Here is a 23,190-nt window from a genome sequence, read left to right on the forward strand (position 1 = left end):
TGGGAGGACATGCATTTTAAAACCAAGTTAAAATGCCATCTGCTTCAGGGACACGAGGAAGCTTGCGCGCTCGCTGAGACACTTACCAATCGCTTCTGGAAATGATAACGCACAGAAAAAGAGGCAGAAAGGAAGAACAAAACAGCACACTTTAGGGTGGGCTTCACAGCAGTCGCGCACCCTGAAATCAAGAGAGTTTAGTGCGGAGACCCCTTCAGAGGACGACATGTTACACACAGACTCGGAGCCGGTTTAGGAGCACTTTAATGATATTAGAGACTAGATTATGAGATTATATCTCACAAAACCGCTCAAGAACATTTCCAGGCGTCTACATCTGCAAATATCTAAAAAAAACAATCTGAATATGGAGGGAATTTAACGCCACTCCGTCTCCAAAATCTCATTATCAATGAGAAACTCTTAGTTTATAATAATTTTACAATGGTTAATAACTTAATAATACAGTGATCAGTTTGATTAATTTAAGATAATTAATTGAAATAATTAAAAATAAAACATTTAATTAAAAAAAGCGGAAATTAAAGATCAGTGCAAGAACAGTAAATATATACTTCAATCATAAATAAATACGTAATATTTATAAACAAGTAATAAGTAATATATAATTTAAGACATACCTCTTATTTTAATTTGCTTCTCTGTAGTGAAATACTACCTAAACGTGTTCTTGACAAGTTTTGTGAGTATTAAGAGTTTGGAAACTTGTTTTATCACATTGATTAATACTAATATGCTATGTTTAGTTAGAATCAAGGTTACGTTTTATATAGAGTGTGTGAAAAGTCAAACTAATTGCCCTTGGAAAAAAAAAATACCGCCTTAAGAAATTCATTAACATCTTGAGAGATTTGGAAAATGTTGGCATATTTAATTACCAATTAGACTCACCAAACAAATACTACTAAAGGCATTTAGATAACTCACTAGCACACAAATTGAATTAAGACCATGATTATAGCTCGTTTGTACACGCTGTGCATACTGAATTTAGTTTGTCTAATTAGTAATACGTTAATTATCAAGGGACTGCGTGTGAATGCGGAAATGCCGCAAGAACCCTGCTTTAGTTGAAACAGAGACAGAGACGTCACAAACAAGACGACGGAGAGCGAGGCACAGCAACAACATGTATGACCCACTCACACAGTGACAAAAACACAGACAGAGGGAGTACAGGACGCTAAACTGTTAGCGCTGCTTCGTCACACTGTAGGCTAACATGAGCATTCTCGCAAATACACATTCCCAAAGTCTCTTAAATTTGTCCGATTAATCTGTACGTCTGTCAGCAGGGCAGAGAAATTAGCTTGCTAAATGAGCTATGAACGCTAACCTTGCAGCAAGTGACATCGCTAATGGAAGCTAAAAGGATTGACTGTTTGGGCAAGGCCCAACACGCTGCACAGTAATCTGGCTTCTTGTCCTCGACTAGAGAAGTCAAAGGCATTTGTGTTCCTGTACCACTGCCAATGGCATCACAGAGGTCTGTGATACCCCCTCGGCGAGTCTGGGTCGTCCATTAACACGGTGCAAAACAAAGCACTCAAGTCTAGCATAAGCAAGAGCAGATGTAGCCGCTCACCGCCAAACCACTTTGTGATTGAATCTGAAACTTTATTTAAAAAAAATATGGGAACAGGGAAACTCTGGGTAAGCAAGTACAGGTCAAGGGTTGCCAGCCGAGTATCAGCTGCCCATACTGATTTACATCAACAGCTCCAAAACAAATGCAACCCGATAGATTTTTCTTTTCTCTGTTGCTGACGAATCACTGACCCACAACGGTGGCCCCGGGGCGACTGGAGCGCTAGACTTAATGAGATATATAATTAGACTGTTTTACTGGGTCTTTCGATAAAGTTTCATTAGCCTAAACCAGACATTAATCATACGCTTGCCACGAAATCTGGACTAAGCTCTTCTGACACAGTTCATTAAAAGTCATTATCTTTCCATTTCAGCTTCCATAGCAACTTATAGCGCTAACTCTGTGGGTGGTTGTTTGGGAAGAGCACAGGGTACCTTCAATCACTGATACAGAAGCAGAAGGACATTAGCAATAGGGCATAAAGGGCATTCGTTCGTCTTACCCGATCTGAGCTGTTTGAGTCGTCCGTTACTTGTGCTGGGGTCGATGGGAAGGAAGTCTTTGAACCAGGTGATTTCCGGATCAGGGTTACCGCTCGCGGCGCAAAGCATGGTAGCCGTGCGTGTGCGCTCCACCACCTTCAGCTGTGGGCCCATGTCGATGTTGGGGAAGCCAGCAGGAAGTAGGTCCTCTGTAGGAGAAAACATTGAGTTCAGAGACAAACAGTGGACCATTAGCTACCAGTTATCTACTTGAAAACTCCTACCAAACAAGATTCTGGAAGAACCCAACTTGGCCTAGAATAAGCAACTTGGCCTGTTGGGGTGGACATATAGAGCAGGTGTTTGCTATAGGGCTGGTGTCCTGAAGAGTTTAGCTCCAACTTGGCTCAACACACCTGCTTAAAAGTTCTAGCATGCCCAGGTAAGACCTTGATTGGCGGGTTTGGGTGTGTTTAATTAGGGCTGGCGCTAAACTCTGAACCACCATGTTTGGAGACCCCTGATATGAAGACAAGCAGTGGATATTTAGATGGCAATAAACTACTCGGAAGTTGCTACGAAGCAAGTTTCTGGAAGAACTAACTTTGTTGGGGTGAACATATAGAAGTTAAAAAGCGAGCACTGGATATTCGGATGCTGATAACCTACTCAAAAGTTGCTGAGAAGCAAGTTTCTGGACTAACCAACTTGGCCTGGAATGAGCAAGTAGCCATGTCGGGTTTGGCTAGGACCTGTTTCCCTTCAGGGACCCTAAGGGCGACTTGCTAAGGGATAATCAAACATTATCATAGCAAAGCGCACACTGAGCTGTTGCTCACATCGTCATACATATCATTCGAGTCCTACAGATCCGAGTCTACATTGCTAGCGACAGAGCCGTTTAATCGGGGCAAGCAGTGGTGACATTTCACCCCCGGTTCCTCCATAGTTGTTTACGGCACTGAGTCAATTCGAAGAGACAGCTGACACACAAACACACAATAGATTTTGACAATTCAGCCCTCTTGCTCTTCAACAGAATCCAGTGTGGCTGATGCCTGCTGTTGTAGGCCAACATAAGCCTTCACGCTCTTCAATGGATCTGCTGTAAAGACAATGATGGATAAGGCGGAGTGAAAACCTCTCACTGCTTTGACCTGATGTGACTCACACGCTGGCAGAGAAAATCAGACACCGTAGACTGTGCCAGTGGGCACGGGTTGGGCACTAAGTGTGAAGGTCACGTCCTTCGAACCCTCTGAGTGTCACAAAGGTGTGCCAAGGCTCATGACATTACAAGAAACCCAAGTAGTGCGCCTAGCACCGGAAACTGTTGTTTTACACAGGCCTTGACACCAAAAGAAAGGATTTGAGCCAATGTTTTGTGCAGTGACCTTTCATTTCCATGTTTAATTATTCAGTGTTGGCTGGGGAAGCATTTTAGCTTCCTATCGATTATAAACCAGCGGAGATGGGATGTTTAAAAGTTCCAGCTTGGGGGAAAGGATAGCACACAGGTACTCGTCCTTCCAAAATCAGCATTTTGGTTGAGCAACACTCTGTGCTTACTGTAATTGTGATTCACGGACGGATTATCCATGCCGTGACACTAGAATAGGATTTCTGCAAAGCACACACATTAAGCCTTTAACACAAGATGAGTAATTTGATTTGAGCTTAATTAAAGGCAGCAAGTGCTGGGGAGTTTGGACTGGTGGTGGGCGAGTGAGAGCAGTGAACAGTGTCACTGAGAGAAACGTCAAAGCAATGTAAATTACATTATAGTGAGAGAGGTCGAGACGGGAGCTGGAAATAAAGCCAGTGTGATGGTGCTAGCACTGCTTATATATGGCATTAACAACTGCAGGCAATCGAATGCAAATGGACAGAGTGTCTATATTGTCACCGGGATGCAACAGCTGACCTAGAATCATCCACTAGGAGAGGCTCACCGCAAGCACTCCAAACTAAAGATGTCCTCTTCGGCTAATAGTAATGGAGAAGGGCTAGAAATAGAATTTGCCTTGCAGATGTACTCTTCCAACACACAAATTGGTTCAGGGTCAGTTGCTCTGGTAAAAAATGAAGGAAATCAGGCATATCCGCACCAAGAGCCCTTAGCCCTGTCCTGCCTGGCTTGCATTGATGGTGAAAAAGCCCTGGAGTTACAATTCCAGCATTCCCCACCAATCGGATCACAGGATTAGATGGCTATTGTCTCCACAACATCTTTGTGATATCGTCCCAACCAGTCGATTCACTAATAGGCTTGAGCGCTGAGGTTCTCGCTATACCTCTCTAGCACTAGCCTCGCATGCTTTACCCAGAAAAACAACTGAAAGGCTTTCACACAGATGCCCATAAGATAGAAATGCAGAAATATATTCCCCCCATGCATTTCAGGTGCTGGATAGTAGCTGAGGTGTTTTTGTTCTGCACTTTGCAGAGGGCTAATTATACCCCATGATTCATTAAAATAAGAACTGGAATGCAATTACAGGCCTCGTGCTGGGTTTATATTTGGGCGGCTCTGAAGGCCGCCCCCGGCCTGACTAAGAGGCTGTTAAGGCGCGATGATAATGATGCTGTTATGATGATCAGCGTAGCGGGCCGAGTGTGTCGACCACTTTAGCCAACAGCTGCGTTTTCACCGAATCAACAGGGCACTGGAGTCGTCCCCAAACCCTCAATCCGTTAGCTTTGACACTGGCTTTTACGCTTTCTGTTATTATCTATAATTGCGTTTAATTGTAGCTTGTGATTTAATGGCATTACGCAAGTGACAGGTGCAAAGCCTCTTAACCTGAGCGGTCAGTCGGATTTGCAGATGGGCATCCATAGTAATAAGCAAATGAGTTTAGACTGATTTATGATGATCTCTGAAGCTCGTTATCTGTGCAGATTAAAAGTACACCAAAATAAATACGCAATATATATATATATACAGCTGTTGGTTTTTCTCTTCGAATACAACCGTTGTGACAAATGAAAGACAGATCATTATGTACACTCCTAAGACTGGGTGTCCATAAGCAAACGAGTTGTATGATGATCTCTGAAGCTTATTGCCCTTGCAGGTTAAATATTTCATATCACAGATTAAAAGTAAAATGGCTATTGCAGCTTGCACATCAAAATAAATCGGTAATATACACAGAAGTGCCGCCTTCTGCCGGGACCGTGGCATTCTTGTTAACAGCTTTATCAACCAGAGACACATTTCATAATTACATAAAGCGTTCTTTGATAAGCATGCCTTTTTAAAAAGGGCTCTCCAGCAAACACTTTCCTGCTGATAAAGGTCTCAGGGGCGGCATCAAATTCCGCAGACCTATCCTCCCATGTATTGGCTATTTTGTTATTTTCACTTACAGAAATGATTTAATTTCATCAGTTCCTTAATCAGGTTAACTGATTAGCTCTCGTCACAGCCGGAGATGGCTTTAGAAGCACAATAATATTACCCAGAACTCGGCGAGGGCTGGGCAGCCAAAAAATGGGTTACAAACCACACCGCGGGAAGAAGACGACGCGCTTTTCAAACGCAGAACTGAGATGACATTTAACTAATCTGTCGCCCCAGCTGTTGGGATTGGAGAGGCGGTCAATTTAATTTCCTGTGCTCCAAAAAACAGCCCAATTTGCAGAACATGAAGTGCGCGGATGGAAGTTTGCGCACGCACTTGATTAAGTCTGGGAGAGTCACTGGTCACGGTGCTTTGGGTTCGACTGGCCTGTCACGTCAAAAAATAAAAAAACAGTGCGGCGTCAGCATGGGCTGCTGCACAGGAGACAGGGACACGAGCGCAGGGAAACCAATAATGGCCCGGGCGCGGAGAGAGAAAGAGAGGGCTGCAGGGTGGAGGCGGAAACACATAATGCTCCATTAAGGAGCGTGAATCCCATTTCTGCCTCTCTAGATACACTATCACAGCCCAGCTTCTGCGCTCGGCACCGTGTCTACTGCTACACAACAATTGGTATGCCTCAAGTTCACTACGGGATCAAGGACGCCATCTCTGACCATCCCAATTTCAAGAAGTCTCTTAAACTAGAGCAGCTATGAAGAGTGTAAGGCCTTGGGCATTTCATTGGAGAAAATCATTCTGACATATTGAATATAAAATAAATGTATATATATGATCTTTTAACGTATATGTTCATACAGTGATTTCAAATATTCCCAAAACATATCAAGTCACGGTTTGGTGGCAAAGCCTCTCAGCAGTTAGCATTGACCACATTAGCATTACAAATCCTAAAGCGTGGGGTTGACTGTTGATTTCCACCAGCATTGGTAAATCTGAAGATTTCACACACATTATAGTAATTCACAACCCCAGTCTTAATTACCGCCTCAACAGATTCACAGCTACTGCTGGTGTGTTTGTGTTTTACTAAAGGCATCAAATATAAAGACTGACACCACAAACGCATGACTTTACCGCTTATAAAATCAAATAGAAGTCTAAATGTCACGTATAATATTAAATAAGAAAATAATACTACATGTCATTTAAAAAACGAATACAAGTGTCATTAATAATACTAAAATTATGAAAAAATAATACTAAAATAAAATGGCATGTATAAGTAAAATATTATGTATCATGTTATAGATTTGAAAATAAGGCCACATGTAATGTATAATATTAAAAATGAACCAAAATTGCATTCATAATACTAAATAAGCCCAGATATCTCATACAATACTAAATCTAAGCTGAAGTATAATGTATGATACTAAAAGTAGAGCAAATCATTTATTTATAATATAAAACACAAACCTACTAAAATACTAAATATAAGCCCAAATATCACATATAATATTAAAAGTAAACCCCAAACAGAATATAATAATGTAGTATAATATACAATATAAAATAATAAATATAAGTATATTATTGTTGTGAGGATGGGTTTGGGACGAACTCAGATGCAGACAGGATGTACTGAACACAAGATTTATTATACAAAAAGGGGAAAAACAAAACCCACGAGGGGGAAAACAAGGGCTAGGGTGAACACTAAAAGAATTCTACAAAACACAATAAACAAGGTAAACAAAGACTCTGAACACTAAATACTAACAAACACTCACTGCAAGACAAAGACTTCTTCGAGGGGTTTCTAGGACAAGGTATCTCAGGAGAATGACATGTAGGAACACATAAGTAGAACAATGAACCGACGAAAGACAGAGCACACTAGGAGATCTAAATAGGGGAACAATTAAGACACGACAGGTGGCACAGATACGGCAATCACAACAAGACTAGGATAACAAGGGGGGCGGGGCAAGGGAATGAGACAACACAAGCACGTGGCCCAAAGACAAGGCCATGTGCTTGTACACAAAACACGGGTCTGTCATGATCCTGCCTCAAGACTAGAGAAAAGTCGGGACATGAAGGCAGAATCATGACAGAACCCCTCCCTTAAGGAGCGGCTTCCAGACGCTCCCCAAGGGAACATCAAACGCGGGACAAGACTGACTGGGACAGAGACAAAAACCAACAAGACATGACAAATAATAACAAAGGCAAACATGAATAGACAATGACGGGGTTAGGGTGACAAATCAAAAAAAACAAACAGGGAAGGGGAGGGGGCGGGACCACAAAGTTCATGGGGGACAGACCAGGGTGGGTGGGTGGGGTAGGAATCTTAGGAGGACAGGACGAAGGCTGACGACGGGGGGTACGGGCAGGTCTGGGTGGTGAGGGACGGGGAGGGGTCTCGGGACAACTGACAGGGGACATGACAGGAGCAGACACGGGACGCGGGGGGACAACATCTACTGGACACGGGGGGACAACATCTACTGGACACGGGGGGACAACATCTACTGGACACGGGGGGACAACATCTACGGGACACGGGGAGACGACATCTACGGGACACGGGGAGACGACATCTACGGGACACGGGGAGGCAACGACAGGACACTCGGGATTTCTGGGGACAGGGTCCGGGGACGAGACAGGACTGACGGGGACTTCTAAAATCTGAACAAGACGGGACAAATAATCAGAAAAAGACTTTACAGCTATTACAATGGGCATCTCCTTGCGAGATGAGACAGATTGTAGTAAAGCCTTGGCTGCAGAGTCGGCCGCGGCTCTCTCCTCCGCCCTCGTGACTGCTGACTTAGTGACAGTTCTCATCCTTGCCGGCCCGGGCACGCCAGCGCTCACCGCTGCTGGCTCGGGCACAGTCACCGCTGCTGGCTCGGGCACGCTCTCCGCTGCTGGCTCGGGCACGCCAGCGCTCTCCGCTGCTGGCTCGGGCACGCCAGCGCTCACCGCTGCTGGCACGGGCACGCCAGCGCTCACCGCTGCTGGCTCGGGCACGCTCACCGCTGCTGGCTCGGGCACGCCAGCTCTCTCCGCTGCTGGCTCGGGCACGCCAGCTCTCTCCGCTGCTGGCTCGGGCACGCCAGCTCTCTCCGCTGCTGGCTCGGGCACGCCAGCTCTCTCCGCTGCTGGCTCGGGCACGCCAGCTCTCTCCGCTGCTGGCTCGGGCACGCCAGCTCTCTCCGCTGCTGGCTCGGGCACGCCAGCTCTCTCCGCTGCTGGCACGGGAGGAGACAGGGTCACAGGACCGGCAGGCCCCTTCTTCCTCCTCTTCCTCCTCGGGCGCGGTGCAGAGGCTACAGCTGGGTCAGAGGCGGGTTGGGGGAGTTTGGTCTCGGGCAGGGCAGCCTCGGACGCCGAAGACTCTGAAGCTGACTCCCATGAAAGCCGTCTCCCTCGCTTGTTGGGGAGACTTAAGGTAGTGGGAGGTACCTCAGGATCTTGGGAGGGACGTAACTGATCCCCCAGGGTTGCCACGGCCAGGACACGACCCTCCGGGATCGCCGGCAGCTGGGTAGGTGGGGACCTCTGGGAGGTACCCTGCGGCGCCTCCTGGGAGAACTTCTCCCACAGCCGGGCATAATTGTAGAGAACCCACTCGTTCTCAGGCGAGTATGGCAGGGCAACCCTTTTCTTCTCGGCGGGGGACGACATCCAACACTGTTGGCGGAACTCCAATTGGGATTGAGGAGTGGGGGACATCCTGTCTGCTGAGTTCCTATTTGGTCGGTTCATTCTGTTGTGAGGATGGGTTTGGGACGAACTCAGATGCAGACAGGATGTACTGAACACAAGATTTATTATACAAAAAGGGGAAAAACAAAACCCACGAGGGGGAAAACAAGGGCTAGGGTGAACACTAAAAGAATTCTACAAAACACAATAAACAAGGTAAACAAAGACTCTGAACACTAAATACTAACAAACACTCACTGCAAGACAAAGACTTCTTCGAGGGGTTTCTAGGACAAGGTATCTCAGGAGAATGACATGTAGGAACACATAAGTAGAACAATGAACCGACGAAAGACAGAGCACACTAGGAGATCTAAATAGGGGAACAATTAAGACACGACAGGTGGCACAGATACGGCAATCACAACAAGACTAGGATAACAAGGGGGGCGGGGCAAGGGAATGAGACAACACAAGCACGTGGCCCAAAGACAAGGCCATGTGCTTGTACACAAAACACGGGTCTGTCATGATCCTGCCTCAAGACTAGAGAAAAGTCGGGACATGAAGGCAGAATCATGACAATTATGATGTATAATACTAAAAATAAGGGCAAACATCATGTTTCATACAAAAGAAACCAAAAAATCATATAAAATACTAAATAAAACCTCAAATATCATCACACAAAACACCAAACATAAGCCGATTGTCATAGACAATACTAATATATGACTAAATAGCATGTAACAAACTAATAATAAGCCCAAATATGATGTATCATACTAAAACGAAGGCCAAATTTTATGTTTAATGAACTCAGGAAATAGGTATCACTTAATAGTTTACTTTTAAAACACAATTACATTATATAATTCAGTAATCTCAGAATAATGCAGCATTCTTTAAAAAACACTTTGCAGTCATTTATTAATATACATTTAAAAAAATATATATACCTACATTAATCACATATACGAAAACATTTGTTTTTTACAGTAAGTAAAGAAAATAATGATTATTGTTACATAAATTTTTTTCTACATGTACATAAATCACATTTACAAAAATATGTACGCTAGATAAATACATTTAAAAATACTTTATAAAGTACATAATTTTTTAAAAATAACTATAAATGTTAATATATTATTGTACATTGAGCATATTATAAAAAAAACATACTTTTTAAAAAAATATATAATTATATAAAAAAAGATATTTTTAATTAAAAAAAATATATATTTTTTTTTTTATTTCAAATGTTTTTCTAAATTAAATATTTGCAAAAAAAGGTGTTGACCGTTTAAAATAAATAAAAAGATGAATAAATAAATAAAAATATGTATGCACATTCCTAAATAAATAAATGTAATTTAGAATTTAAAACAAGCCATAGTTCTGAATTTGCACTAAATATTAAAAATTTAAATAAAAGTACTTAATAAATTAAAAAGTAACAATTATTTTTGAATTCTAGATGTTTTTTCTACATGTAAATTAAACATTAACAAAAAAAAAATCTTCTTTCCAAATAAATAGATTAGTAAATAATAAATAAATTAATTAAATTTTGAACTTAAAAGCAAACTATTGTTTTTAGGCTCTGAATTTGTGATAAACAAACTCAGACAAACTCAGAGAAAGGAAAATGCTCCACAGAAATACAGATGGGAAATACTTGCTGTATAATTGTAAATACGAGACGACCCAGTGTAGCATCGCAGAAGCTCTGCACAAACATTTGTATTCTGTGCGCTTTTAGCCGAGCATCTAATTACAGCATCCACAGACTAAAAGGCTCGACTGGAGGCTTTTCTGTGGAGGGCAAATGGAAAAACGCCTCAATGGAGCCATTTTTATTATTGCACTTAATTGCAAACGCAGCTCGGGAGACGCCGGGACTGGAGGAAGTGAAACTCCAAACAAAGAGCCAGACAGACACCAGAGAGGAAGAGGAAGAGGAAGATTTGTGTGACGGCTTCGGAGCGCGGCGTGAAGTTTAAGATGCAGCAGATGCTGGTTCGGCTCGGTGAACGCTGAGAGATGCCCTTTCAGACGCGCTCTTCTTTAAATATTAACAGCTGCTGCTGCCAGAGGAGAGATCAGTAATCGAGTCAGACATCGGCCGGAGAACATTCACATGCTGCACTACAGGAAGAGAGAGGAGCAGAACGACAAACAGAGCCCAAATACTGAGGGCTGATCAAGACTAAAGGCATCATTATATCATTAATAAAAGACAAAAAAGCTCATTTCTTTAGCTAATTAATATTCTACGATTAAACAGGCGTTTTATGTTTTTCTTCAGCAGTTAGCTAATAAATTATCATGGTTATTATTCATATTATAATACTAAATTATAAAAAGTTAATATTTTAAAAAGCAGTTAACATACAAATCTCTCTTTTATTATTATTTTTTTTAAATTCGAAATGTTTTTTCAACATGCACAATAAAGCCTATTTTAAAAGGTACCTTAAATGTAAGTAAAAAACAATTTTAATACAAAAATAGTACATTAATTTACAAATGTACAATATACAAATGTAACTTTCAATGAAAAATGCACTCTTATTAAAATAAATGAAATATATTTTTAAATAAGTAAATTTATTCATAAATTCTAAATGATTTTTTTCTTCCTACATGCACTTCTAACATATTTATAAAAATGTGCTTAAAAATAGATAAATTAAGTTCATTGCTTTAAATGTACAGCTTAAAAAAACTCTTATTTTAAATAAAACAGAATAAAAAATTGCTAAATAGACACATTACAGCAAAACAAAACACAAAACAGGAGAACAACTAGATCTCCTAAAGCAGAAATTGAGAGGAACATGATTATTTCCGTCTCTGAAGGACACAAACCAACCTCATCGACGCTCCATCATCTCTCTCAGGACGAAGAGTCGTTCTCGAGGAGGTATTACTGAACGTTTGTGCTCCAGAGACGAGCGTCTGGTGCTCTTCTGCGTCCCGTCGCTCCCCGTGGTCAATCAGGCCTGATTGTGACTCTACAGGTTCACAGGATCAAAGCAGAGTAAACTCCAGCTTCCTCTTTCCGTATCGTCCTGAAAACCCCGGGTGAAGCGACGAGGTTCCTCGAGGTGCTCCTGAAGAGACCTCATCAGCGTCGTAAACAATCGCGAGTCGCGCAGCCGTCAGACTGACAGCAGCGGCGAGGATCAAACGCCGCCGTGATCTCAGAGCCGCGCGGAGAAGCTCGAGCTTTTCTACCACTGTCAATTATCTCCGCGCAACAAACAGGAAGTGAGACGCTTGTCATCGTTAGCAGGAGTCGACGACGAGAACAGAGCCAGATCGAGTCCCAGAGCTTCACAAAGAGATGCCACGTACCAAAATATAAATAAGAAACACATACACGGGAAACTTCTAAATGTGTATAAATAAATAAATATGTAACTTCAGATAGTTTCAAATAGTTTCAAATAGATAGATAGATATGTAAATTTTAAATAATTTCCCTAAAAGTTTATAACATATTTCCTATATGTTTATAATACATTCATTAATTAATTAAATGTTTATGTATTTTTTTTTACCATACATGTTTTTCATGCATATGTAAAAAGTGTGTACCTTTAAAATGGATATATCTTTCTTAAAAATAAATATGCTTGAAATTTTCTAAAATTTTTAAACATACATTAAGCACATTTACAATATATCTTCATGTTCATCATGAATAAATAGATGCATACATCACTAGTGAATGAATGAGTAGTAAATTAATGAATAAATAACAATTCTAAATATATTTAACTGAAAAAAACGAATTAAATAAAAATGATCAAATACATGTGCAGTGAACAAATTCAAAAATAATTTGAGATTAAATAAAAAACGTACAAACATTTGACATTTTTATTTGATATTTAAAAAATAGCATTAAACAGGAAGTGCGCAGTGTGTCATCATTAGCGGCGGAAAACAGGAACGGTGCAAGATCTAGTGCCAAAGCAGGAAGGCTTTATAAAAAGAGGGTATATACTAAACGACAGTCTCGCGTTTTCACCGAAAACCGATAATGGATCGCGTGAATAAACTGGTGAGAAAGTTCATGCATTTGTCAGATCTTAACACTGCTAAACAAGAGCATTATACACCGGGGAGCAGCTAAGCGCGTGGATGGGAATCACTTTTGTTCATGAGAGAAGGAGAGTCATAATACAGCTGTGCACGAGTAACACACATCTAATCCAATCACTGTCATCCGTCTGATCTTCAGTACAACACAACTGAGAGAGAAAAGACTCGAGTCCAAGCGCTTCTCACTGTCATGCAGTAAACAGCCATTGGGATACTACTTTAAAAATAATTTAGGATAAAATCCAATAGGAGTGGGAAAGTTTCCCTTAAATGTAATCTTCATGAAACATTCATACATTTTAGCTCATTTTGCCTTGACTACATTTTTTTTAGACAACTGAAGTTTTACAGTTTAGATAAAATAACGTGCAACATTATGAAAACTTTTAAAAAATAAAAAAATTGCACATATAAAACGTCAATATTTTGTCCATTTACCATTATCTTTTTTTGATGGAAACTTATTTTACTGAAATATTTATTTTAAATTACAATTACAATTTAGATGACAAATATTAAACTGATATAAGTAAACATTTCAATGTCACATACATTCATTTTTACAGTAAAATGTAAATTAATGCAGTATTTAGTCCTCTTCATCCTAACAATACGGTATGTGATGTGACAACAAAATATTTAGTCAATTTTACCATGAATAAAATGCCAAAAAAATGTCATAACTAATAAATTAATTAATTAAATTTAAATAAATGTATTTAAAAAAACTGTTAATGGATAAATAAAATAAAACACTAATTTAATAAATTAAATTAATTTAAGTCCTCTTCATCCTAACAATATGGTATGTGATGAGACAACAAAAATGTGCAAAATTATGTCAATATTTATTTCAATTTTTAACACTAAAATACCATAAAAATAGCACAACTAATAAATAAAATAAAACACTAATTTTATATATTAAAAACAAGAAATATATTGTGTAAGTAATTAAAAAAATCTAGGCTAAATAATATACTACAATATAATATAATATAATATAATATGTTTAACAAAAAATAGTTAGAGATTGATTATAACATACTTTCACAAAACATTCATGTTTTAAGTTAACATGTTACTACAACAACATAAAAGCACAATATACATATTACACAAATACTGTAAAAAAAAAAAAGATCAGCTCCAGAACCCAGTCGCGCCACAGTGCTAGCGGTCAGTCACTTGTGTAACTGGACTCTGTGTGCTCTGCTAACACGGGTCAGTGCTAATTACCGGCTCATATTGAGTGAACGCGGATCAGCCATAGACAGAGAGATTATTCAGAGAGGAGGATCAATAGACGACCGGTGTTCGCCGGACCTTACACACACCGGACACTAGAACAGCAGGCTCAGCTCTGGCTCATACTCTGGGCGTCTCAGTGACAGACACACACTGAAGAAAGATGTGGCCTCCGGTGACTTTCCCCTGCTGGACGCAGCGGGGACGCTAATCAGCTGTGCTCTTTTACTCCAAATCACTCTTGGCAGGGCTTTAAGAGCACACTGAAGCTAACACCCATAATCCCCTGGGGCCCGGCATCCAATGCTGTGGTTTATCAGGTGTGTGGAGAGACACCTTTCATAACCGGACAACAAATACAATGGTAACGAGTCTTACGAGTTTAAAAACTATAATTACATTTCTGAAGTATACTGATTCGGCATCTTTATACCATTTCAAGCTGCTTTTGACACGACAATCGGAAGTTGCATTGAATTTTACAATAAGATTCAATTGAAAAAAAAAAAAAAAAAAGTATATCTTTTGTTGTATTTTCTTTTCAAATAACAGAGTTCCTTTGGAAGTCTTCAGCTTTTAAGAACTGTCAGGTTTTCCGTTAGTGGGCGGAGCTAATGCACAAACTGCAATCTCATTGGCTGGCCTATTATCGTCCCTGTTTCGAATTCAACAAATCAGTTTGAGCGAACACAGACAACGTGATTAATATTCATGACTCTAGCAGCTCATTAATCGTTATCGCATTTTATATTGTTATTAGTAGTAGAATTCGTAGTAGTATTGCTATCTTATAAGTATTGCAAGTAAACTAAAAAATTTACTTGCCAAAGTGTCCATAGAGGGTTGCTTATTGTATAGTGCAAATTATTTATGATTTTTATTTCAAAAAATTTAATTGAATATTATAATTGTATTAACATAAAATTAAAATCATGCGAATAAATGTACTTTATTTGTTATAATAATTTAATTTAGCGTAATAAAATTAATGTATTAAATAATTTTAAACTATTATTGTTATTGCTATGTATTACTTACATTTTTATTAATTATTATTATAATATTAATTACTATAAATAAATGAATTATGTGTATATTATTATGATTATTACATTAATTCAAACTGAAATGTAATTAATACATGAATTAAATGAATTATTAACTACATCATTGTATGTAGTATTATTATTATCATTATCATCATTTTTATTATAAAATGTCAGTGGAAAAGGAAAATTTTAATTATTTACTATTAAATTAATGTATAATTTTACGTTATTATTATTATTATTATTAATATTATATATTCCATAAAAAAAAAAAAAATTAGAATATTTTTAAATTGTCTCTACACACATACATTAGTTCATTACTTAATACATTAATTACACTTATTCTAAATTATATTATTATTATTATTATTATTATATTATGTTAAATTATTATTATTATTATATTATGTTATATTAAATGTCAGTGGAAAAGGCGAAGAGAGGGGGAGAGACTTGCAGAAAGGAAGAGAGAGCTGTAGGGAAAGGAACAGAGATGGACAGCAAGATTACTCTGAGGATCAGAGACGATGGTACAGACTGAGCTGGTTTCTGCACAGCAGCCCGTATCAAATCTGTGAGCCACAGAAACGTGCGAGACGGTGAGATTTCTTCAGAATAGAGGAGTCATGAATCCAGCTCGGCTGCATGGATCCACAAAGTGCTGAGTGTATCTGATCAGAAGCAGCGACACTTCAAACCAGACGCCGAGAGAGAAAAGTGACATTAAGATTCCTCAAACTGAGCTTGAGTGGGATAAACGAGACAGGGGTGAATTTAGAAATGGCAGAGCCAAAGCTGTGATTAAAAAAAATGGCTAATAAAAGGGGTTCGGCGGCGAGCGCCGGGGTCAGAACAGTCCAATTAAAACCGTGCGAGGAGCGGCTGAACAAACGCGGCTCGTCCTGCAGGGTAGCAGCCAATTAAACGCGTCTGATCAAACGGCATGAGCTGCGGTGAGATCATCCTCTCTGGCACTCGGCAGTGCTAACGAGTTCCTGCGCACAGAGTTTGAAGGAGGAAGGGTCACAGCGCCAACTCTGGAAGCGAAGGATGAGATTAGAAGAGGTGAAGAAAGCAAGGCAAACTGACGAAGAGATAAGAATACTGTCTACTTAGGCTTCTACCTTCTAATAAAGCACTGATTTGGGACGTTCTTCATAGGGAGCAACTCAAATGCAGCTCCCAGCCCCAAATTGACTACAACTGAGCTTCCATTAGCATGCTACGAAGATGAGCACAACACACTAATAATTATCAAAATACATAGCACACATAATTATGAGGTAAAAGAATGCACTTCTAACCATAGGCCTAGCTGCTTTGCATCGATTTTCTATCCACAAACGATGACTAAAGAGTTTCCCGCTAGCATGTTGCTAAGCTAACATCACAACACTCTAATACGCATCTCAACGCATAGCATACACAATAATGTCAAAAATACCACACTCGTTACCCTAAAACTTAATGCTTTGCATTAATTTTATCCATCCACAAAGAAATGGCACCAGTTTTCTGCTAACTAAGCTAAGCTAACGCTAACAAAATACATAAAACACACAAATATTAGCTTACATAGTGCACTTGTAGCCTTAAACCTAAATATTTGTCATAATTTTATCAATCTACAACAGATTACGCAAGTTTTTCACCAACATGTTGCTAAGCTAACAATATAACATTCTTAAAAATATCTACAAAAAACATAGCAGGTAAAATAATGCACTTGTATATCTAAACCTAGCATATCGATCCATTACTTTGTCCACTGAGCCTGCTGCAATGCATTCTGTGATCGTCTTATCCACAAAATACAGCTAAAACTAGGCAACCTTTACAAAAGCCTTAGCATCTGGAGTTAGCCTATGACGTTGTCTAAAAAACAGAAGGTATTGGAAAAGAGCTAATGTTTTGGGAAGGTGGTCTGACACCTTCGGATTTGGGGTTGCATGATGCCAAACCAGTGGCTGTGTGGTCCAGCGTTCCCGCTCTGATCTTCTGTTGGCCAGCACTCTAAACCCAGCGCTCTCACAGCACGTCCAGGGGCAAGCTAAGGCCAGACACACCTGAATGTGTAAAGAAGCGTGCGAGCGTCTAACACCTTGCAGGGAGCGAGCAGATGGCGAAACCTGGGCTGTTGTTGGTGTTGGATTCTGTGAAGTGCTAGCTCTGGGTCGCTGGTGGACAAGACTGCCAAGAAGGGCTGAAAGCCAGGGTCAGAATGAAAAGAAAAACAGCGAGGCTACACGAGAAGAAAGCTGGAGGAGGGGAACGAGGGTTGGGCGCCCGTAGTGGCACAGAGGAGAAGCAGCAGCGATGGCTGCAGGTGTCTTCGCCTCGGTTTTCTCCGAGACTCCTCCAAGGACTCTCAGAGGACTCTGCGACATGGTGCAAAAGCAGATGGCACATCTTAAGCATTCTGCTCACTGTTCTTGTGGGCAGCCAGAAGGCAGCTAAAAACAAACCTAAGCCCCTGGAAAAAGCACCGGGAGATTTACAACAAAGCCTTCCTGTGTTTTCACTGCCTCCGGCGGGCAGACACACCCTGAAGACGGCAAGGTGACTGGGTACTTAATGAAGTCACCGGCTTCAGAGCCCGGCCAGGGACAAAATGAAAGAAGAGCCCAGTGAGACCACAAATTGCAGCTGCAATGGTGGACAGTTTAATTGAGTTTGATTGATGTCCACGCACAAGTTCTGGAGCAGAGGCGCTCTCCTCTGGGAGCGTGCAGACACATGTGCAATTCTTTGTACGTGTGTGTGCTGGGCTTGCTCTTCTGATAAGGTTCGATGTAAATGCGGGCCCACAGCAGATGGGGATGAGAGAGCGAAAGGGGGGAGCAGCCGTTTTTTTTTCCCCCATAGTGCTACCGCCTGTGTTCCTTCCTGAGCCGCATGGGTCTTGCCAAAGCCAGGATTTTCATGTAAAACTGGGCTGCCTACAAAAACCCTCAGTTTGGGTTGGGGCCCAGGAAGAAGCCTGCAAGCTGCCTGCTCCAGTGCTCGGCATTGACAAGGCAGATGGCTAGACCTCAACGCACGGGGGAACAAATGGATAACTTGATGCTGAGGATGACAGAGGTTCTGCAATTGGCTAGGACCGATTTAGAGTTTCTGTCACGGTAAGATTGGGACACATTCAAGTTAACCAGAGAGCGCTGGACAGTTTCTTCAAGGGTTTGCTCAAATGGTCCTGTAGGGCAGTGATTCTCAACTCCAGTCTTGGGGACCCACCTCCCTCACTAATTGAAACATCTGACTCAGCTCATCGGTTTGAATGGGTACCTATCTAAAACATTCTGGGAGGTTTGTCTCGGGAACTGTAGGTTTAAGGTTCTAATATGCACCTTTTGGGGGGGTAAGTAAGGTAAAAGGGTGTACCTGTTTAAAAGGTACCAATTTAGTAGCAGTGTAGAAACTTCTAGGCTGATGAACTTTACAGGACAGTGGCCCTCTATGGGCAGGATTTGAAACCACTGACTTTAAGGGTTGGTTGACCCATTTGACTTCAGTCTTACCTCTAATGATTGACAGCTTAGCTTGGACACTGATTTCGCCTTCGCTGTTCTCCGCCACACACTCATAGATGTTCTCGTCTCGAGGCGCCCGGAGGGGCTGGATCCTTAGCACGGCCCCCGCACCTTCGTCAAACTCTATTGTCTGTGTAAGAGGAAAGAGAAACGCTATATTACACTGAAATGGTAAAATGTCATTAACACAATGGCCTGGTAGTTAAAGATCTGGCCTGTGAATTCAATCCTGGTATTAAGAGTTACCCATCCCAAATGTCTCAAGAACAAGGCACTTAATTCCTATTTGCTCAAGGGGGAACGGTTTTGGTAAATGACCTGTAACTTCCTTGCTGCAAAGTTTTGATTGATCAACCGGCATCCCCAACTTTTGACCCTTAACCCTAACCCTTCTCATGTTTACATCAATTAATTTGGGGTTAAAAAAAATAGTTGAGCTCCCATTTTTTAAGGCGGCGAAATATCCTGCAATTTCTAGAAGTTGCTGTGAGCTCAATTTATGCAAGAGAGTTAATTAGGCTCCTGCGGTGCTTTCGCATTTGATGTTATTGTAGCGAAACAGTCACAGAATCAATAGGGAATGACAAAGAGGAACGAGGCTCTTTGTAAGCCAGTGGCAAAACTCTCTTTCGTTTTAATGGGGGGTGAGTTTTCAAGGCTACGATAATGAGAAGCAGCCCAGTGACGGCACACTGTCCTAAGTGTGTGCAGATCAATATCAAAGCGAAGCCTTCAGGGGAAACAAATTAATTCAAACCCCTCACGAAATGACTTTTAAATGCAACCAAGATGCTAATTTGAACGTACTCTTGGGTTCGCGCAACGAATGAATCGGATCCACCAACGTGTTTTTGTGTTGATATTTTTTTTTTTTTTTTGAGGGAAGTTTTTCATCTTTGTTGAACAGTGACAGCGTGGTTAAATGCGGAGCTGGTCTTAATTAAGATACACTAAACATTGATCAACACTACAGCTGCCAGCTGTGTTATGACAAAAGGACACAATAAACAAGAAAGTAATATAAGACACAGGCTAAAACCCACAGAAGCTAGCTAAACACTTGAGATTGAACCAAAAAACAATTCTAGATGGCATTTTGTTAGAAATACCACAAAAACAGCTGATTATTCAACTGATCTATTGAATACGTGCTAGCGTGCCAAGTCTCACCTCGATGCGTTGGGAGTTCACCCTCTTTCCTTTCTTATTCCAGGTTACTCTTGGCTTGGGGTCACCTGTGGCTTGGCATACGAAGGATACGACACCTCCGGAGACGCCGATCATGTCGACAGGAACTTTTGTGAACCTGGGAGGAGCTAAAGAAAAAGAACATTTACGATTAGCATTTAGCCGTTTTGGCACCAAAACGCCTTACATTCTTACAGTCTGGTCAAAAGAGTCAAGAAAGAGATAATGACAGCTGATATCACTTCCTGTTAAGACTGGAAATGCAAAGTCAAGTTAAACACACTGCATTGTGGGAAAATAGCCTCTTGCTGTGTTTTTGGCACATTTTGATGAATATAGCATATCATACATTCAACGTAGACATAAAATGTTCACTATATACTGCAGAAATAGAGTAGCATGCTGCTAGCAAGCTATAGTGAACAGTGAGTGCAGGTAAAGTGAAGCTAACCCAATTCATCACAAGGCCACTGTAACAGCAAATCAATTAAATTCAATTACCAAGTGATTGAACACACACCCACACACACACACGCAATTTAACAGTTACTCGCAGCGCATTCGACCATAAAATAGCGAGTGAGTGGACTACGACTGGAGTGGGCTAGTGACCCGTTCTGCTACAATAGTGATGTTGACAAGAAACAGGGGCCGTCGTGCGTTGGCGCAAATGGAAAGTGGCTGTTTTTCAGCATGACGGTAATTACACCACAGACAACGTGCACGCTGGCGCCACCCTGCATAATTTATTGGCCAATGAATAATAAAGTACCTGCTACTCTGCCTTGATTTGAAAGTCCCATGTCAGGTGAAGCATCCAAAACCCTACGGACATTTCCCGTGAGACATGCCGGCTGTAAGCTAACGACACGCAGGATTGACAGTCGCTGACGAAAGATCGTGACAAAGCTATTCCAGCTTCAGGAGAGCAGGGGCTGTCATCTTCTTTTTCTACCGTTACTGCTTGTTCTTTGTGGATTACGCTAGTTTTGGAAAATAAGAAATAGTTTTTTTTCTCTCTCTCTCTCTCTCTCTCAGAACCCAGCACAGTTTGTTCTCGGCTCATCAAATTATCATGCTGTCTACCTCGACTCTTCTCGGCGGGCCTCCGCTGGTGCTCGCTTTTTCTCTCCGCGGGGCAGTAGGTCAAGCTTGACACAACAAGACATGAGAGGAGGCTCTCTAGGGGGAACACGCTAAAATCCAGAAAGTGCACAGATATGAGGAGATGATCAAACGGTCAGGCAAGCACGGCAAATTAATTATTAACTGCCCGTGGGCAAGCAGGCGAGCCCCTGAATCTCCGGGTGCGGATAAACACACTTGAAGCGAAGTTCCAGAGAGCGGAGAAGATGAAGCCCGAGGACTTTCGGCTTCATTCTGAAGTCATTTCTGAACACAGACGCACATAGGTTCGCCACTTTAGTCAGTATGAGTCATAATTGTTCGGTAGAGCAAAAACAAGACATCAAAAACACCATGGCTCTTTGAACCGTGAGCCCGGTGGAACAGCTCCGGTGAGATTTTCAGCATGTCCTTCTGTAGGAGACAGACACTGACATTGCAAAAAAAAAAAAAAAATATATATATATAGTAGTTGTGCAATGACAAATAACTTATATATTTGACGAGAGTTGAGTAGAGCTCAAATGTGAAGGGTTCCAGATCGACTTCAAGACGAAGGACAGACAAACCTACTGTGAGTGATGGACCAAGGTTATAGTTAAACCCCTGTAGTGTATCCCGAGGTCACACATTCGCGCCGGCGGCGTATCTTGGCTTCACCCGTGACCGTCAGCGGCCACACGCAACGGCCTGCAGTGCGCCTGTATATGGATTTTCTGACAGCCGCGTCTGACGAGAGCTCGCGAGTGTAACAGAGAAGCTCTGATGAGCCGCGCTACTTCACGACACGAAGAGGATCACTCGCGCTATTAACCTTTCCACTCACCGACACTCATTTCTGCAGGTGTTTACAGTACACACGATCCTATGAAGGAGAAACAAAACCAAATGAACTCGCTTTTCATCTTCTTGACGGCACAAACATGCACAGATGGGTCGAACAAATGGAGAGTACATGCATATGGTACAATAAAGCAATAACTGATGCCCGCTTACAAAAGTGGCATTTATATATATATATATATATCTGTTCATATCAAGCTTGAGCAGCAAGATTGTGTGCAGTTTTAACTATTTCTTCCCATTTGTAGAGTAAAGAGTATAGATGTTAATATCTACCAAAACATAAAAATAAACAATACTACTACTATATATACACATATATTATTAATATTCATCTTATGGCAGATATGTTTCATAACTGAAGGGAAAACATCCTTGTCTTTGTCCACATGCATTATTCTTTTTTAGACTGTTTTTCTCACAGCTGCAGGACTTTCGAAACGCTTCCAATAACATGTTTCTGTCGCCTTCATTTGGAGAGACTCCTATAATAGGAGGCTCGGGGTGACAGACGCGGTTAGATGACTAAGACCATAATCAACGGAGGAAAAAAAAACCTTTCGGGGCTTATATTTAAAAAAAGAAAGAGCTCCATTATGCTGGGAATTAGAAAAAATGTAGGCGCAAAACATGGCAGCCCATCAGCGGCGTTTAGGAAAGGGGTGAGAGCATCACTTGTCGCCCATCTTGTTTTAAAATATCCACCTTTCAACCACTGATTGAGGCTTATCTGAAAGGGTAAAGAGGAATATTTCGGTATCACGCGCACTTTCGCTCTGAAAGAGCCAATTACGGGGGATCCCGGTGCTGGATAATGTCCTGAGTGGCTGTAATTTGAGAAATCAATGTGTGCAACATGTTCAGGTAAACAATCTGCAACGTTTATGCTCTAAACTAATATCTACATACGAGTCAAGCACCTGCTCTTAAGATAACAAGACCAAGGTTATACGCCAATGAGGT

At 41.1% G+C, this 23,190-nt stretch overlaps 1 protein-coding gene and 1 long non-coding RNA gene across 16 annotated transcripts in view; both read right to left on the reverse strand.

The window, feature by feature from the left end:
- The window catches only part of LOC127987450 (receptor-type tyrosine-protein phosphatase S), a 190,140-nt gene that overhangs the window by 81,612 nt on the left and 85,338 nt on the right, over positions 1-23,190 (reverse strand). For all 15 annotated transcript variants that reach the window (XM_052589784.1, XM_052589783.1, XM_052589787.1 and 12 more), the window contains 3 exons: positions 20,242-20,387; positions 19,060-19,201; positions 2,115-2,303 (listed from right to left, as the gene is read on the reverse strand). In XM_052589784.1, the coding sequence (XP_052445744.1) occupies positions 2,115-2,303; positions 19,060-19,201; positions 20,242-20,387 (477 nt within the window). The remainder of the gene's footprint in view (positions 1-2,114; positions 2,304-19,059; positions 19,202-20,241; positions 20,388-23,190) is intronic.
- LOC127987452 (uncharacterized) lies at positions 7,045-9,599 on the reverse strand. The gene is made up of 2 exons (XR_008161210.1): positions 9,311-9,599; positions 7,045-7,121 (listed from the first exon to the last, which is right to left on the reverse strand). It is a non-coding gene; the product is annotated as an uncharacterized LOC127987452 (long non-coding RNA).

The sequence above is a fragment of the Carassius gibelio genome, chromosome B22 (genome assembly GCF_023724105.1).
Source record: "Carassius gibelio isolate Cgi1373 ecotype wild population from Czech Republic chromosome B22, carGib1.2-hapl.c, whole genome shotgun sequence".
NCBI classification, from domain to species: Eukaryota; Metazoa; Chordata; class Actinopteri; order Cypriniformes; family Cyprinidae; genus Carassius; species Carassius gibelio.